Genomic DNA, 18,015 nt, shown 5'->3' with positions numbered 1-18,015 from the left:
GGCCACCTGAGAGCACTGACAGTCGTGACCCATTAGAAGATCATGAAGATCCAAACTGGGACGCTGTTGAGCTGTTGTGAGTACAGGGTCTCTGATAATAATCACGCCAGGAGAACAGCATAAACCAGGACTCCCTGAGCCAGTGAGGACGTTTGGTCACCTGATTGCTAGGCTGTGACGGGAAGTGTATTTGTTATTGAGCGCCATGTTGAAAGAATCTGAAACGCTGATTTAGTGGCCATTTCCCTACCTAACAATCCTCCCCCTCATCTTCCAGGCTCCCACTTCTCAATAACAATCGCTCCCACCCGGGAGCGCTTATTGTGTGCCAGATGCCGTGCTAAGGGCTTGGCCCTCGTTCTGAACTCATTCAGTTCCCACCTCGCCCCTTTTGATGCAAACTCTTGTATCAGAAAGGATTTTTTGAACATAAGGAACAAAATTTCCGGCTAACCTGAGAGGTAATTTGTTAGAAGGGCTGTTAGGAGGCTGGTGTGAGAGGAAGGAACCAGGCGGCTCCAGAAAGCCTGGGCCGAGGGACCAGCCAGGTGCTCTGAGCCTGCAGTGAAGTGACTGAGCCCCAGAGGGTTTCTCCTCTGCGGGCGTCAGGTGCCTACCAGCCCATCCTGGGAGGGCGGCCAGGTCCCTGGATCCTGGGTGCCAGGCAGCCCCAGGGTGGGGAAGGCGCCTCCAGGGAGGACAGTGCCCCAGATACACCCTCTGTACATGTGATGGTAGAGGAAGCTCCCCAGAGGCTAGGGCCCTGCTCGAAAGGGAAAGCGTGCTGAGTAGCTGAACCCCGAGCTGCGCTGTCAGCTCCAAGCTTACAGATGAGGAAACCGAAGCCAAGAGGTTGCTTTTCTTGTGTTTCTATGGCAGCGATGGCTGAGCTCCTGTGCCCCCATGCCTGCCCCACCTCATAGTCCTCTTCGGCCACGCCGCTTCTTCCAGCTGGGTTTCCCCTGTTGCCCAAACCCACCACTTTCGGGGGCCAGCCCCCACAGGATCTAGGGAAACCCGAAGGAGAAACGGCATCGGCAATTGTGATTGATTTAGAGAGAGATAGTTAAGAATGTTGTAGATACGAAAATAGAGGAGAGAAGAAAAGAGGCTGGTGTTCCTTGGTTTATACAGAAAATCAATAAAGTCTCAAGACAAGAGACTTGCACTGTCTACGTGAGGCCACAGGTGCCCTCCCGGTCTCCGGAGGGAGTGAAGGCGCAGGGCGCCTTCCCGTTCAGGTCTTAGAAACCCAGGCAAATAAGTAGACACGGTGGATTTCTGTACTCCAGATGGGAACTAGCCTGAAAGAGAGAGTAAGAGGAGGAAAATGATTGACACGAGGAGACCAAGCTGCTTTGATGAGCGAGATCCATAGCTTTATTTTTAAACGGAACTTATATACCTTTTTTGTACATAGAGGGAAATGAAAGATGCAAGGTCATACAGAGTCAGCCCAACATTCCAGCAGTATTGCCCTTATCGAAACCATGATTTTTCTGCATACCTTTGCCACAAAAGATGTTGTGTACAGTATCTTCTGGCCTTGGAGGCCTGTGAACATTTTATGACCCTCTTTTGATAAAGGCTGCTCAACCAGAAAACTTATTTTCCCTCAAAGTGTTTTTTCTTTATATTTCTAATCTATGTCAGCCTCAGAAAATGCCAAACAGAGTTACGTTTTTCACAGAGCAAAGGTGCAGTGAGTTACAAGAAAGAACCAATTAGCTCAAAAGTCTGATATGGTTAAATTCAAGGCTACACTTGTTTTTCTAGCATTCTCGCTATGTTAACTAATGCATTCCCAGGTGCACAGTGGATAAGAGATATGGGAACTTAGCAACAAGCTTTGGCCCAGTAATGAAATCCTACATCAGCACTAGCACTACTCTAATAACTTTACTCTTTCAAAGGCTCTGTGTTTTAGGCTTTCCGTGCTTCTCACAGTTGGGAGGCTGTAAATAATTGTATGCATAGCTGCAAGAGTCTGGATAACCTGCCAAGCAAGCTAGAATGCTAATAGAGGGGGTTTGATTTGAAATATCTCTCATGTCCAGGAGACTTATTAGCTATAGCCCTAAGTTGATTTTCTCCAGAGAAAGGTGGTCAGGGTTAGCCCCCTGTTAATGTCAAGAGGAGTTGGGGAAAGTCATGAAACAGTAAGATTCTAGTTTTGGGGTAGATGCTTGAGAAAGCCTAGGGAGCCCCTTGAGTTCTGAAGCCTTGCTTAACAGTTCTCTTCCACATGACCTTGTCATGGGTGGGATCTCCCGTGGCAGCTTCCGGCACACCACCCTTCACCTTTGCCATTTCACTTCCCATTCCTACCTTTCTCTGCTCACTGGGGTTCAGAATATACCCCCCCTTCCAGGAAGGCCTCTCTGAATGCATCAGCTTTATCCAAGTAGCTCTCTAGACTCCTCTCTGAGCCCTCGCTTCCCTTTTCTTATGGAACTGTTCTGCCTCCCAACCAGGCTGCAAGTCTTATTCCTAGAAAGGATCATAAATAAACAATCACCGTAGAATGTGAGACATGGTAGAAATACACACTTAAGAATCACGGAGACCCAGAGGAGAGACTTCTAACCCAGCAACTGATTGAGTTGAGGAGGCCCAGTGGGCCTTCTCATGAGCCTGGAGTTCAAGAATGGAGTTGCAGACTTGAGTGCCATCTGTCTGCAGGTGAGTGGTGTTACTCAGGGGTCATGCCGTCAGCCTGTAGGTGGGTGGTGTTACTCGGGGGTCATGCTGTTGGCCTGTTGGTGGGTGGTGTTACTCAGGGGTCATGCTGTTGGCCTGTTGGTGGGTGGTGGTACTCGGTGGGTGGTGTTGCTCAGGGGTCATGCCATCAGCCTGTAGGTGGGTGGTGTTACTCAGGGGTCATGCCGTGGGCCTGTCAGTGGGTGGTGTTACTCGGGGGTCATGCTATCAGCCTGTCGGTGGGTGGTGGTACTCGGGGTCATGCCATTGGCCTGTCGGTGGGTGGTGTTGCTCGGGGGTCATGCCGTTGGCCTGTCGGTGGGTGGTGTTACTTGGGGGTCATGCTGTCGGCCTGTAGATGGGTGGTGTTACTCGGGGGTCATGCAGAGTGAGCACACAGGACCTGGGCACATCTGAGAGTCCACGAGGGCAAGCCGCTGGGAGAGTTTGCTGGTTTCTTCAATGCCTGCAAAGGTCTTACTGGCAAAATGCTGAGTATCCTAGCAGACTCAAGAAATGCTTGCCAGCCTGGGTCTGGGAAAGGCACTGTTGCTCTTTTCAGAGTGAGGATTTTGTATTCATAAGAGTTTTCAAAGGTTTTGTGTGTGTGTGTGTGGTTTGTTTTTTTTTTTTTGAGGGGATAAGGTAAAGAATGGGAGACCTTTTCAAATCACAGTTGCAGTTCCAGGGACTGTGAAGAGAGCGAGGTTTGTTGTTACTGCCGCTCCTGCTGGGCTGTTATTCAGCCACGGGCACCTTGAAGTTATAGAAAGAGCATGGACTTTCAAACAAGACACATTTTATCTCTCCTTGCTATGGTGGCTTTTGTTATGAGAAGAAGAGTGCTCTTATTTAATGAGTCTGGCTGCCTTTGGGGAACGTTAAGGAGCATCTCTCTTAACCCCAGATCAGCTGGGTTTGCTCTGCTGGGTGGGGGTGGGGGGGGCACAGCATCCCAAAGACAGCGGTAAAAGCTGCCAAGGTCAAAGAAGTGGATTCCCGCTCAGCACTGGTCTAGACCGCTAGCCAGGCGTTGCAGACAGAGCGTCCCTGTCTCAGTGTTTTCTCTGCTCCTGCAGGTCCTTCACTGGGCCTTGAGTCTGCTTCTTCCCCTGGTTATCTGTGTGTGTGTGTGCTAAGTCACTTCAGTCGTGTTGCAGGCAACACGTGGACTGTAGCCCACCAGGCTCCTCTGTCCATGGGATTTTCCAGGCAAGAACACTGGAGTGGGTTGCCAGGCCCTCCTCCAGGGGATCTTCTCGACCCAGGGATCGAATCCATGTATCTTATGTCTAACCTGCATTGGCAGGTGGGTTCTTTACTACTAGTGCTACCTGGAAAGCTCCTGGTTATCTGCGCACTTCTCTGATTTGCTGATGGCATAAAGCAGTGGTGCGTGTTTTTTGGCTGGGTTGCATGCAGTTTCACTAATGTAGATGTTTTTGGTCTCTGAGTTTTAATACTGCAGCTGCTAAGTCGCTTCAGTCGTGTCTGACTTTGTGCGACCCCATAGACGGCAGCCCACCAGGCTCCCCCATCCCTGGGATTCTCCAGGCAAGAACACTGGAGTGGGTTGCCATTTCCTTCTCCAATGCATGAAAGTGAAAAGTGAAAGTGAAGTCGCTCAGTCGTGCCCGACTCTTAGCGACCCCATGAACTGCAGCCCACCAGGCTCCTCCATCCATGGGATTTTCCAGGCAGGAGTACTGGAGTGGGTGCCACTGCCTTCTCCGGAGTTTTAATACTACACAGTAGCAGATCTACTTAATGCCAGGCTAGGGTTTGGAAGTCTTCTGTAAATCCATTGTTTGGAAGTCCACGATGACACTGAACAGCCACCGCTATCATACCCTCTTGACGCTGTTTTGAGACGAGGTTCCTGGGAGCTGTGGCACCGTGTCAGGGTGTCACCCCTGGGGTAGGGGAGCCCCTGTGCTTTAGAATTCTAGATGAAGATTCTGTCATGTGTCACAGCCTTTGCCTATTTTTACGTGGAGCTGGGCTGCTGTGTGTGTGCACACTTTATAATCAAACCCATTCCTGAGTGGCCACCAGTGTGGGGCACCTCCCTTTTTTCATAAATTTCAGCTCAAATAAAGAGGGGCTCATTCCCCTCCATGACTTGAAGAGAAAAGGACCCATGAGTCCCATGGAGCACCCTCATTGAGTTTGGGGGCATCTGTCTCCTGGAATCACGTTTGGTCCTGGTTTCCTCCCAGGTTAAGAAGAGGGTGCTAGCTGCGCCCTCTGCTGGGCAAAGAAGGGAGAGCTTTTATTCTGCCCCAGTCCTGGGTATTTTCTAACTTTCTTTTCCAGTCACAGAGGAAGATCAGAGGGTTTGCAGCTTGCAATTCCTGCCCTCATCTGTGGTGCCCATGCCATTTCCATTGTGTCTCACGTCACTGTCTCTGTGCTGGGTGCCTGAGAGGGCCTGTGAGCAGGCAAGGTGTTCCATGGCTGAGGGACCCAGACAGTTGCTCTGAAACAAATGACTCTCAGAGAACTCCTGTGCATGAATGCATGGAAGGGACCCTGGGTGACTCAGGTGATGCACTCACCCACACACCAGCAGGCTTTGACTGGTGATGTAGTAGGGCCTCCCTCAAGGGATGGTGAGGGCTTCCCTGGTGGCTCAGACGGTAAAGAACCCTGAGACAAGAAGATCCCCCAGAGAAGGGGATGGCTACCCAGGCCAGGATTCTTGTCTGGAGAATGCCATGGACAGAGGAGCCTAGCGGGCTGCTTTCCACGGGGTTGCAAAGAGCTGGACGGAGTGACTAACCCTTTCACTTCACTCAAGGCATGGTGATGATGGTCGTGACACATTTCAGGAAAGAAGTTCACAGCCAAGGCAAATGGCCCACCACTGTGGTTCTCTGAAAGTCTGGCTTAATCCAGAGACGATGTCCACACTGTGTAGGAAGTGATGGCAGGCCCTTGAACTGATTCAGTTAGTACCATTTCCCTCATCTGGGCTCTTGATAGAAGAAGAGCATGGCAAGCTCACAGTAGTGATAGCTAGTAAGGCCTAGAGGGTGGGCATTCTACTAATACACTGCTTATAACTTAAGTATCTATACCTATGTACTGAAGTATATATACCTATGGGCTTCCTGGTGGTTCAGCAGTAAAGAATCCTCCTGCGATGAAGGAGCCACAGGAGATACGGGTTTGATCCCTGGGTCAGGATCGCTGGAGGAGGGCATGGCAACCCACTCCAGTATTCTTGCCTAGAGAATTCCATGGACAGAGGAGCCTGGTGGGCTACAGTCCATGGGGTTGCAAGGAGTCAGACAGGACTGAGCGACTTAGCATGCACACACATATATATGAAGTGTAGGTATTTATATATACTGAAGCGCCAAGGCTGACCCAGAACACGGCCACGCATCCCTGCTGAGCATTCTAAGGCAATGGTATTCTGGGGAAATGAACACAGTAACAGCTGAACTTTCTGGATGTTATGAAAACTCAAAGAAGAGATCCACATGGCAAGGAGGGATAATCAGACTTTTTCTTCTGAGAAAATTCTGCAGCAAAAACAAGGTGTACCCTGAAATCACTTAATTCTTTTTGCTACATTGAAAAAAAAAAATCTTGATCCTACTCTCTTGCCTGAATCTATCGAGATGGCAGCTGGACACAGTAAAATGGGATTATTCCACTGAGGTCAGCCACACTGGTGGGTCTCAGACCTCAGCGAACATCAGAACTAGCCATGGGTTTGTTCAAGAGGCAGGCTCACAGCCCACAGCTGTTGTCATGGGTGGGACCCCACTGATTCTGATTCTGTGGGCTAGAGTACCACATGTGCGCCCCTAGGCCACGTCAGAGGCACACACTGACCCAGAACAGCCCCAGGCTGGCGGTGACCGTGAAGGCAGTAAGACGTTACTTTCAGTATTTCTCATCGTTTCCACCTGGTTTAGCGCGAGACGAAGCAAAGTAGCCAGTAACTTCCGTTTCTGGGTAACTGTATCTTGTGCTTCAGTTTCCTTGTGGGCATCTTCATGGTGAAGAAATGAACTTGGGACAGTTTGTTCCTCGGCGCCTCCCCTGAGTGCCCGCGGGGAGAGAATCCTCCAGGCCCTGGCACTCCGTTTGTTCTTAAACCAGTGGGATCACCACGGGTGCAGACTTTGCACTCAGAAGACAGCGACCATCAGTGGCCTCTCGTGGGCAGATTTTGCTCCACAGAACTCATAATCCTCAAGCAGATGGTGGGGTTTGTAGTGGAGATTCTAGAAAACTGAACTGACAGAAAATTCTTCTTATTGATTCTAGTGGTCATCTTTCTTTTCATGATTATGAAAGAAGAGAACACACCTTTCTTGGAGACTGAATTTCAGTATTCTGTTTTCAGTATCATAGTAGCTGAGTTATCTTGACTATCCTGGGAGATAGCATTTTGCTTTTTAACAAAAGGGAAATAGGAGGTGGAAATAGGAGTATATTTAACATACATCCCAATATTTTAAATTGGAGTATAGTCGATTTACAATGTTAATTTCTGCTCTGCAGCCAGGTGATTCTGTTATACATTCATGTTTCTTTTTTATACTTTTCCACTATGGTTTATCACAGGATATTGAATACAGTTCCCTGTGCTATACAGTAGTTCCTTGTTGTTTATGCATTCTGTACATAAGGGTTTGCATCTGTCCGTTCCTCTCCCAGCCCCTTCCCCTTGGCAACCACAAGTCTGCTCTCTTTATCTGTGAGTCTGTTTTCCATCTCATAACAGCTCATTTGTGTCATATTTTAGATTCCACCTGTAAGTGATACCCTACGATATTTGTCTTTCTCTGTGTGGTTTACTTCCCTTGGTATGATGTCTGGTTCCATTCGTGTTTCTGCAAATGGCATTATTTCATTCTTTCATACGGCTGAGTAGTATTCCATTGTGTACGTATATCACATCTGTTGATGGACATTTAGTTGGTTCCTTGTCTTGGTTGTTGTTAATAGTGCTTCCATGAACATAGAGGTGCCTGTATCTTTTTAATTTATATTTTTGTCCAGATACATGCCCAGGAATGGGATTGCTGGATTACATGGCAGCTCTATTTTTAGTTTTTTGAGGAACCTCCATAATGTCTTCCATAGTGGCTGCCCCAGCTTACATGCAGGTGGTGAGTGTTTTCAAATACAATCGTCTATTGTCTTCTCTGGAACAGTTTCTTTTTTTTTTTTTTTTACTATAGTTTTTTATTTTTTAAATTTTAAAATCTTTAATTCTTACATGCGTTCCCAAACATGAACCCCCCTCCCACTTCCCTCCCCACAACATCTCTCTGGGTCATCAGTTAACTTTTAAAGTTTAAAACTTTCTGACTACATTGTATGGAAGTACACTTCCACTTAATAGGCAAAGAAAAGGGAGCTGGGACTTTCTGCCGATTTGTACATACCAAGTGTGGCAGTGAGGTTCATAGATTTCATCAGGCTCCTGAAAAGTCTCTTAAATCCCTCTCTTCTGATCGCTTCCTCTTCCTTCCATTGGTGATAAAGGGGTCCCTTAGCCTGACTACCCACTCCAGTATTCTTGCCTGGAAAATCCCATGGATGGAGGAGCCTGGTGGGCTGCAGTCCATGGGGTCGCTAAGAGTCGGACACGACTGAGCAACTTCACTTTCACTTATCACGTTCATGCATTGGAGAAGGAAATGGCAACCCACTCTAATGTTCTTGCCTGGAGAATCCCAGGGACGGGGGAGCCTGGTGGGCTACCGTCTATGGGGTCGCACAGAGTCGGACACGACTGAAGCGACTTAGCAGCAGCAGTAGCCTGACTAAGGTGGCCAAGCACAGAGCAGCCGTCGTCGAACAGATGAGACTGACGGCCTTTTCTGATCACATATACTCACAGCCTGGGGAGGAGGCCATGGCGTGCCACGCGGTGCCACGCGGTGCCACGCGGTGCCACGCGGTGCCACGCGGAGGTTGCATACAGGAACAAAGTAAGCAGGCGTGGAAGAAGTCCTGTAAGAGGGTGGGGTAGCCTGTAGTTCGCAGGAGGATGTGATTGGTTTGTGTAAATAATTTCACAGGCTGGCAGGGAAGTAAAGCCTGTTAACTTGAGGAGAGGGTGGGGTATGGCCAGTCTAACTGATGAGGGGCACTAGCCACATGGGGAGCCATCCCCACTGGGCAGCGGGTAGATCTGGTGAAATCAGAGAACTCACAGCGAGGACCCTGGGCCTCTGAAGCTCAGAGATGCCAAGGCGGCCCAGGAGGTTTTGGGCCTTGCAGTGCACCCCCTCCATCCCGCCTCTATTCGCTGGCTTATTCCCTGGGTTACTTAGTCCTGGATTCAAGTCTGGATTTGAGCTCAACCAAAGCAGCAGAGGAGATATAATCAATGATAAGGTATACATTGTCCATGAAATTCACCCTCCAAGCATCGCTACCCAGGAGAGACCGCTCACTGTCTCCTTCCTGAACAGCTCTGCCCCTGGCTGACAGCGCTGACCTCCTTCTAAAGATTTCCCCCCACAATTGCAAAAATCTTGCAGTCTGATTGAATTCTTCCAAGCCAATTTTTTTTTTTACCCTTTATCTCTTCATAGGAATATTTCAGCCTTAAAATATCCTGTAGCCTGTGCTTTCCATAGCTGCACACACACACAAAAAGGCATTTTGCAACTCAATCTATGGTTTATAAGTCTGTTTATAAAGCAGCCAGTTTCCCAGTCCACTGGGTAGGGCACTGTGGCTCAGCTTCTGGGATCCCAGCCCAGTGGGGCCGCCCCAGCTGCAGCAGGTACGGCAGCTATTGGCTCACACCTGCAGCCTTTCCTGGAGCCCATCAGTTAGGTAGAGCCAAGTTGTGCATGAGTTACACTCCCATGCACATGCACACATGTACACACACGCACGCGCACACACACGCATACACGGTGACTGTCCATCACTAAGGACTGATCGGGACAGGAGGACATCCCAGCTTCAGGGCAGGTCAAACTCTGGTGTCATTTATGTTCCAGAGCTCCCCAAGGGGTGAAGCCAGACCTCACGGAAGCCACACCCTTTCCGGGCTTCTTCCTTTTTCCTGTGCTTCCCCCCGTCCTGCATTTGGGTTTCTCCTGAGACCACCCCCTCAATAAATCACATTAAGTGAGGCTCCTCTGCAGGCTCTGCCTCCAGGAAACCTGACGCAGGACAGGGCTGTGTCTCCACAGCTGGAGGCAGGAGAGAAAGCAGCAGCAGAGTCCCTTTTATAAGCCCTTTTATTTTCCTAAAATGACTGTTCTAAAACTTTGTTTTCTTTATAGAAGTGATACACACTTCCGGCTAAAAATTCAAGTAGTGTCGAAAGGTATAAAAGCGTAAAAGACTTCCAACCCTACCCTGACTCTTAGCTCTAGTCCCCAAAAAGGTCACCGGCATTCATTTTTAGTCTCCCTTCAGAACATGTTTATGTGTATTTAAGTATGAATATGTGATTTTTATATGATTTCCATCACGTTTTTCATACCTCTCTGCAACCTGCTTTTTTCCATGACCTTCTTTCCATCATCAATGCAAAGAGACCTGCCTCAAAAATGATGAGTAAACTTTCTAAACTCACTTAAAAAGTTACATCCTCTGTAACTGGCAGGGTCCATCATTTCTGTGCATCGAAATGGAAACACTAGTAACTTGACATTTTATTTTGCCAGATGAACAACTGAGAGCTCAGTCTGAGAAAGCAGTTGTCATTTCCCATTTCCCTCCTCGTGCTAAACACGTGAGCCTGACTGAACCCGAAGCCTCTGTGGAAGGACTGAGGAGCCAGTTAGATGAAGACCATGTGACCCACCTGAGGGCAGCTTAGTGGCCCCAGCAGTGGGTTAAAAATCATGGGAGGAAAAAAAGTTGATTTGTTTCTGTGTTATTCACAGCCACAAAACCACATTCGTACGGAGCAAACTGTCCCTCCAATAGTGAGTGAGACTGTGCGTATGATTAAATAGATAACTAGCTGTGCTAGGCAGTGAATATACAATGGAGGCAGGACTGAATATCTCAGAAATGATAAAAAAGATACGTAACAAAAGTCACAATTAACCGCAGAGAGATAGCATCTCACACCCATTCTGATGGCTACTATAAAACAGCAAAACCCAGAGAATAACGAATGTTGGGGGGAAAGGGTGTAGGGAAATTGGAACCCTCGTGCACTGTTGGTGGGCGTGGAAAATGGTGCAGCTGTTATGGAAAGCAGCACGGAGCTTCCTTAAAAAATTAAAAATAGAATGCCATATGATCCTGCTATTCCATTTCTGGTTATATACCCAAGGGAATTGAAAGCAGAGTCTTGAAAAGATATTTGTACACCAGTGTTCACAGCCGCATTATTCACACTAGGCAAAAGGTGGAAACAACAAGTGTCCTTTGTGGGATGAATGGATGGATAAACAAAATGTGGCGTATACATACCAGTGGACTCGTGTGTGTGTGTGCACGTGTGTGTGTGTGTGTGTTCAGCTGCTAAGTCATGCCTGACTCTGCCACGATCCTCTGTCCATGGGATTTTCCCGGCAAGAACACTGAGGTGGGTTGCCATTTTCTCCTCCAAGGGATCTTCCTGACCCAGGGATCGAACCTGCGTCTCCAGCATTGGCAGGCAGATTCTTTACCACGGATGTTCAGTCTTAAAAAAGGAAGAACATTCTACATTCGCCACATTAATGAACACTGATGACATTATGCTGAGCGAAATAAACCAGTCATGAAAGGACGAACACTGTATGATTCCACTCAATGGGAGGTCCCTGGAGCAGTCAGGTTCAGAGAGACAGAAAGCAGAATGGCGGTTGCCAGGGCCTGGGAGAAAGGGAGAAGACCAAGCTGATGTTTAATGGGCACAGAGTTTCAGTTTTGTGAGATGAAAGGCTCCGGAGATGGATGGTGGTGATGGTGGTGCAACAGTGTGAACGTACTTAATGCCACTGAACTGGACACTTACAAAAATTAAGATGGTACACTTTATGTTACATATATTTTAACCACAATTTAAAAATACATAAATAAAATCATGCATTCCTCAAACCTTCCCAGGATTAAGCATTTAGTCATTCCATGCCTATGTAAGGGCACATGTGTTCACAGGCTCAAGCCCAGCTGACTGAGACCCATCTTTGGTCTCCAAGTGCCTCTAACTTAGGGGAGGGTGTGGAGGCCACCCAGTCAACATAGGAACCGATCAACCAACCCCAAAGAGGAAGGAGATGGTGGGGGGAGGGTTCTAGCGCCACGTGCTCAGTCGTGTCTGACTCTGTGCTCCGCTATGCACTGTAGCCCACCCTCTGTCCATGGGGTCCTCCGGGAAAGGATACTGGAGTGGGTAGTCTATCCCTTCTCCAGGAGACCTTCCTGACGCAGGGACTAAACCCGTGTCTCCTGCATTGCAGGCAGATTTTTTACCCCTGGACCATCGGGGAAGCCCTTCCGGCTCCACAGACACATGACTTAAAGAAGACACTGAAGGGAAGCCACCAGGAGACGTGTCGCGTCCCTACAGAAAAGGTTAGATCCTGACTGTCAGCTGGGGATCCTGGCTCTGGTCCTTGCTAGATTCTAGTGTCATCAGGGGCATGCCTTGAAATTTTCTGTGCTGCAGTCTGCTCATTTTAAATGAGCTTAGAACAGTGCTTGGTACCTGGCAAGTGGAGTATAAGCTCTTATTAAATAAGAGAAAACGTCCTCTATTCCATCCTTATTCCTACGCCCCAGGGGCTGGGCGCGTGGAGTGCGGTTTGGGGGAGACTTAGGCTCAGGGAGGTGGGGCGTCTCCTTTGAAGAGGCATCAGGGCTGAATGTAGATCCTCTGACTTTTGACCCCAGCTCTTGCCGCCTTCTCCCTGCCCCTGGTGGCACTTGTCTGGAGCCAGTGGTGAGAACCGGGCGGTCCTGGGAGTCATGGGTCAGGGCCAGGCACAACCACCCCTTAGAGCATCAGTGCACTTAGCTCTGGCCCCTGAGCCTCACTGGAGAAATCTTTTGCACTCAGAACCTGCCTGCCAGGAAGCAGCCCTAGAAGCAGACTGTGTGAGAGTTTCAGACCAACATAAGCCACGTCTGCCGGAAATCACTTCCTCCATTCGTTCGTTTATAGGGCGACTGATGGACCCAGGCGTCACGACTGTCCTGCCCTTGGCCTGTCTCATCCATGTGTTTGGTTCTTGGAGGGTGGACAGGGCTGGAGAATGAAGGTGGACCATAGTATGTTTTTTTTAATAGTTGGTGGTGGTTTAGTCGCTAAGTCGAGTCCGACTCTTGTGATCCCCTAGATTGTAGCCCTCCGGGCTCCTCTGTCCATGGGATTCTCCAGGCAAATATACTGGAGTGGGTAGCCATTTCCTTCTCCCGAGGATCTTTCCAACCCAGGAATCCAACCCGGGTCTCCTGCATTGCAGGCATATTCTTCACCGACTGAGCTATGAGGGAAGACCTCATTATAGTTATAAACCTTTTAACAGTTATTTGATCAATTTATTTGGCTGCACCAGGTCTTCCCTACCCCGTGCCTCTCCCTCTTTCCTTTTTGTTTCCTTCCCTTTGCTTTCACTTCTCTTCCCCACCCCCAAGCGCACCCTAAACACATACAGTGAGCAGTGCCTGGGCTTCCCATGGATTTATGATTTATGGTTATTCATCTTATTATCTAAGTGGTTTTGCCAGGTAAAATATTAAGGCAGCACTGCCATTATAACTTTGTCTTCCATGATCTCATTGGCAGCTGGTGTTGCCATGACAACTGGGTTGGAGAAACTGGTACCGAGTTTCAGTGGAAGAGATGCAAACACTGGTGTGTGTGTGTGTGTGCGTGTGTGTGTGTGTGTGTGTGTGCGTGTGTGTGTGTGTGTGTGTGTGCGCGCGCATACACGCAGACCTCCCATCATGTATATCTCTGGTGCAGAAAGCCGTGGACTTTTCAATCCTCACCTTCTGCTTCTTCTTCCAGTTTGGTCAAAATTAGCTTCAGGGCTCTAAATCAATTAGAAGGAGGCTTTGGAGGGTGATTTCTTTGTGTGGCTTTTGACTACCAAATTGAAACTAGAGACAGAGAAGAGGTATCTTCCAGGCTTTCTCCTCACCTGAAATGAAGCAAAGACACCCACTGGATGTTGCCCTTTTAAAAGCACCTTGGGCCTAACTTATTTAACATCTTTGTGTAATTCTCTTATTAGTCATAGACAGAGCTTGAAGGGGCCCCAGATGTCATCTCTCTAATGTCCTTTTCATTTAGATGAGAAAACTGAGGCCCAGAAAGGTTAAGTGACTTGCCCCTATAGAGTATGGTCCACTGAGAGGCCATTGGCTCTGAAATCGCACTGCCTGTCTCAAATCCTGTCTCCAGGGTCCATTTACTGTGACCTCACAGTAAATGTGACCTCAGCCAAGGGGCTTCCCCTCTAAGCCTCAGTTTTGTACATCTGTAAAATGGAGATGGTAGCCAGAGCAACCTTACTAGGTCGTTGTAGGGATTAAGTGACACAATCTACAACGTTTGGATTTGTTCACTCACCAAGTCGTGTCTGACTCTGCAACCCCACAGACTGCAGCATGCCAGGCCTCCCTGTCCCTCACCATCCCCTGGAGTTTGCCCAGATTCATGTCCATTGAATTGGTGATGGCATCCAGCCATCTCATCCTCTGTCTCCCTCTTCTCCTTCTGCCTTCAATCTTTCCCAGCATCAGGGTCTTTTCCAATGAGTCGGCTGTTCCCATCAGGTGGCCATAAATTTTATCACTATTACCCAGAGCCACACTGAGAATCACAAAACAGAACCAAAATCCAGCTCAGCTAAGTCCTTAAACAGGACCCTTTTCCCACGAATCCCATCCTGTCCTTTCGTTCTTGTTCCGTGTCATCCAGGGACGAATGGAGGTCTCTTCTGAGATGTAGGTTGTCTTTCCTTAAAACCCCCTATGAATTGTGTACAGCATAGTCCCTAGTGTATACTTGTTGATTTGAGGGTAAACATTACATGCTTCATGCACTAACAACGTGCATGGGATGTGCACGGGGTGGCTGCAATGCAGGAGGAAAAGAATGAGAAGAAAACTTAGGGCGGGAAATGAACGTTTTTTGACTATAACTGGGCATTTTGCTGAGCTCTTTACAAATGCATTTAATCGTGACAGCCCCATGACGTGAGCATATTCATCCCCACTCTACCAATAAGAAAACTAAGTCAGAGTAGGTCTGCAGCCACCGGGGTTTACACAGCAGGTTGAGAGAGCTTGGTTCCCACCCACCCTTTTATAGCAAGGTGCTGCTGATGCCCTCAATACACCATGTGGTTCACAAGAATTTCTCACCCCCTCTGTGAGCCAAATGCACATTTCCTGAGGTGGTGAGTTTCTGAACAGACTGGTACCTCTTCCATCACTGCCACAAAGCTGAGGGTACAAAGCACAGTTGTGTAACTCTGGGGGTCCAAAATGCTCTCCTGGTCCAACCCGACTGGCATTGAAAGGTCACACCAGGCTGGATGGCTTTGCAGAATGCCACTTGCTTAAACTCCTTTTCATCACTCTGGCAAGACGAGCAATGCAGGGGAACCTCACAGTCCTGTTCAGAGGAGCAAGCTGTTCTGGGGAAATGTATTTCAAAAGGTATCCTGAATTAAAAACACGCCCACTTGGGAGGGGGCAGCGAACCTATATCCTCTACCCTAGGTAATGAGGCCATTAAACCAGCTGGTCTCCGCACATCTTACGTAAGAATAGCTCAGTCTCTGCGTGAACCGGGTAAACTAGTACAGAATTTAACCGAGTTAGGCTTTCCTAACTGGGAGTTAGAGATGGAGGTCAGATGGGGACAAGGGTGCCTGCCTCCTACATAACAGGGGCCCAGAGTGGGCTGGGTGACTGGTCTAGCGTGTGGGTTGGCATAGCCACTATGCTTTTTTTTTTTCTTTCTACTTGCACTGTGTTTATTTGGCCTCGGGGGATTAGGGAGGCGTATGAAGATTTGAAAGTGATAAAGGGGCCCTTCCTGACATTACATGACGTTGCAGAACTGTGGCAAAAGCCTGCACTTCGGAGACAGGCTCACCTCTCAGGAGGGAGAGCCAGTCTGCCTTGCCCCAGGCGGGTCTCTGTGCGCACCTCCCAGACTTATTGCGTCTGCTGGTGAGCACTGTCCCTCCGCTGAGTTACTGCGGGTATTTCGCGAAATAAGATAGGTGGAAACTTAGAAAATACTAGTTTTTCAGTAACCCTTAGGCTAAAACCCATCAGATGGAGACATCTTTTCAGTATCAGTAAGCCTCCTCGTTTTGAGTCCACACGATTTTCTAGGTCATCAGATTCGAGGAGGTGTGTTGCGGTGCCAGCTCTGCGTCCCAGTGATACCCAGCTGGCAGGTAACCCCCAACAGGTACTGACGCCGGCTTCCACCCCCATGAGGACCTCCCTGCAGGGTCTGCCCTCCCTCCCCGCTGCCTTCTGAGGCCCAGGCCGGAGTGGGGCGCTCTCCAGAGCCGCGGCAGGGCAGGGCTGGGGCGCGGGGTCGGCGTTCCGCATCGTACAGAGACCCGGCCGCGTTCCCAGTGGGGACCAGCCCCGGAGGCAGTCGCGTTTACATAACTGCGATGATGTAACCGCCGGCGGGCCCGGAAGGGCGGGGCGGGGGCCCGGGAGCGCGGGGCCGCGGGACTCTGCGTGCTGCGCCCGGCCCACCATGCTCCTCTACCGCAGCGCCGCGTGGTTCGCCAAGGGGCTGCGCGAATACACCAAGTAAGGGTGCGCGGGGTACCGCGCCGGCGCCCGGGGCCCGGGGGCGGGCAAGCCGGCCGGCGGTCACGCGGCCCGCCTCGGCGCGGGCAGGCGGGATGAGCGGGAACGCGCCCGCGACTCCCCCGCGATCACTCGGACCCACCGAGCGACGGAGGCGCTTGCCTGCTGGCAGCCCACCTGCTGCAGCCGCCACCCAACCCAGGGGCGCTCTTGGGCCCGGCGCCCGCCCGAGGGGCGGGGCTGGCCTCCGGGGGCGGGGCTTGTACTCTCGGGGCCCCACCCACTGGCGTCAGGCGGCCCAGGGGTCTGCGAGCCTTCTGGGCGTTGCCTGGACTACCCGCTTGGGCGTGCTCTGGTTCTTGTCTCTTTGGGGCTGTTTTCGGCGTCTGAAGGGGTTAGTTCTAAATTGCTAGTTGAGATTCCGCCTAGTACTTTCCTTGGTGTGTTTTTGTCCTTACTAATAAAATGCGGCTTGTGGACTGTGACCGCTCCCTCCAGCTGGAACATTCCGGGCACGAGTTTCAGGGCGGGTGTAGACCACGCGTCCAGTGTGAGCTTGTTGAACATTGCTTGATGGTCCCCGCCACCCCCGCCCCCCGCCATCGCCCCGTGATCACCCTCGCTGTGCCGCAGTCGACCCGCCCCCTCACTGTGGTCTTTGAGGGGTGGCCACTTCTGGGAGGTGGAGAGGTGGTTTTTAATCTTTGTCTTTCCCAGTGGTTCTCATCCCTATTTGAAACCAGAAATCACCAGCAGAAAATTGTTGAGAATATCAACTTTCAGGCCCTCCCAGTGGACATTTTGATTCAATTGATGTGCACTGGGGCCTAGATTGATATTTTATTTAAAAAAATCCTGCAGGTTCTTCTCTTATGCAACCCTCTTCTCTAAGAGACTTCCTCTCTTCCCTGCCTTAAGAGTTTTATCAGTATTTTTATCAGTTCCAAAGGCTACCTGGGAGAAGGCAATGGCAGCCTACTCCAGTACTCTTGCCTGGAAAATCCCATGGACGGAGGAGCCTGGTAGGCTGCAGTACATGAGGTCCCAAAGAGTCGGACACGACTGAGCGACTTCACTTTCACTTTTCACTTTCATGCATTGGAGAAGGAAATGGCAACCCACTCCAGTGTTCATACTTGGAGAATCCCAGGGACGGCGGAGCCTGGTGGGCTGCAGTCTATGGGGTTGCACAGAGTTGGACACGACTGAACCGACTTAGCAGCAGCAGCAGCAAGGCTACCTGGGCAAATTTCCATCGTCCCAGGACTCCAGGCATCATTCCAAGGGGAGACAGCTGCTGTTCCTCCCTTCTCGGCTTGCAGAAGTGTTTTTGAAAAAGTGCAGACCCTCCTTAGGGGCAGTACTGCAGAAAATGTGGGAAATGTTACTGAGTCCAAGCTCAGTCTCCTCGCTATACACAGGCCAGTTAACAGAGAGAAAATGTTGAGGCAAGGGATACGACTTTTATTGTGAAAGCCAACAGATCGAGAAGATGGCAGACTAAAGTCTCAAAATAACCACCTTGCTGTGCGTCTGGATGTGAGGTTCTTGTACAGGATGGAGAGGGGTTAGAGCTGAGGAAGT

The 18,015-nt window shown here is 49.8% G+C and overlaps 1 protein-coding gene across 4 annotated transcripts in view; it reads left to right on the top strand.

The window, feature by feature from the left end:
• The first annotated feature begins 16,135 nt into the window (after window positions 1-16,135).
• The window catches only part of DHRS12 (dehydrogenase/reductase 12), a 42,081-nt gene continuing 40,201 nt past the window's right edge, over window positions 16,136-18,015 (top strand). The window contains exon 1 of one of the 4 annotated variants that reach the window (XM_069601460.1): window positions 16,136-16,431. In XM_069601460.1, coding sequence (XP_069457561.1) covers window positions 16,376-16,431 — 56 coding nt within the window. In that variant the 5' untranslated portion in view covers window positions 16,136-16,375. The remainder of the gene's footprint in view (window positions 16,432-18,015) is intronic. The other 3 variants (XM_069601462.1, XM_069601463.1, XM_069601464.1) reach the window with 3 other exon arrangements.

The sequence above is a fragment of the Ovis canadensis genome, chromosome 10, assembly GCF_042477335.2.
Source record: "Ovis canadensis isolate MfBH-ARS-UI-01 breed Bighorn chromosome 10, ARS-UI_OviCan_v2, whole genome shotgun sequence".
NCBI classification, from domain to species: domain Eukaryota; kingdom Metazoa; phylum Chordata; class Mammalia; order Artiodactyla; family Bovidae; genus Ovis; species Ovis canadensis.
Note: the sequence above shows the minus strand (reverse complement) of the source record. Positions and strands in the feature narration are given on the sequence as shown.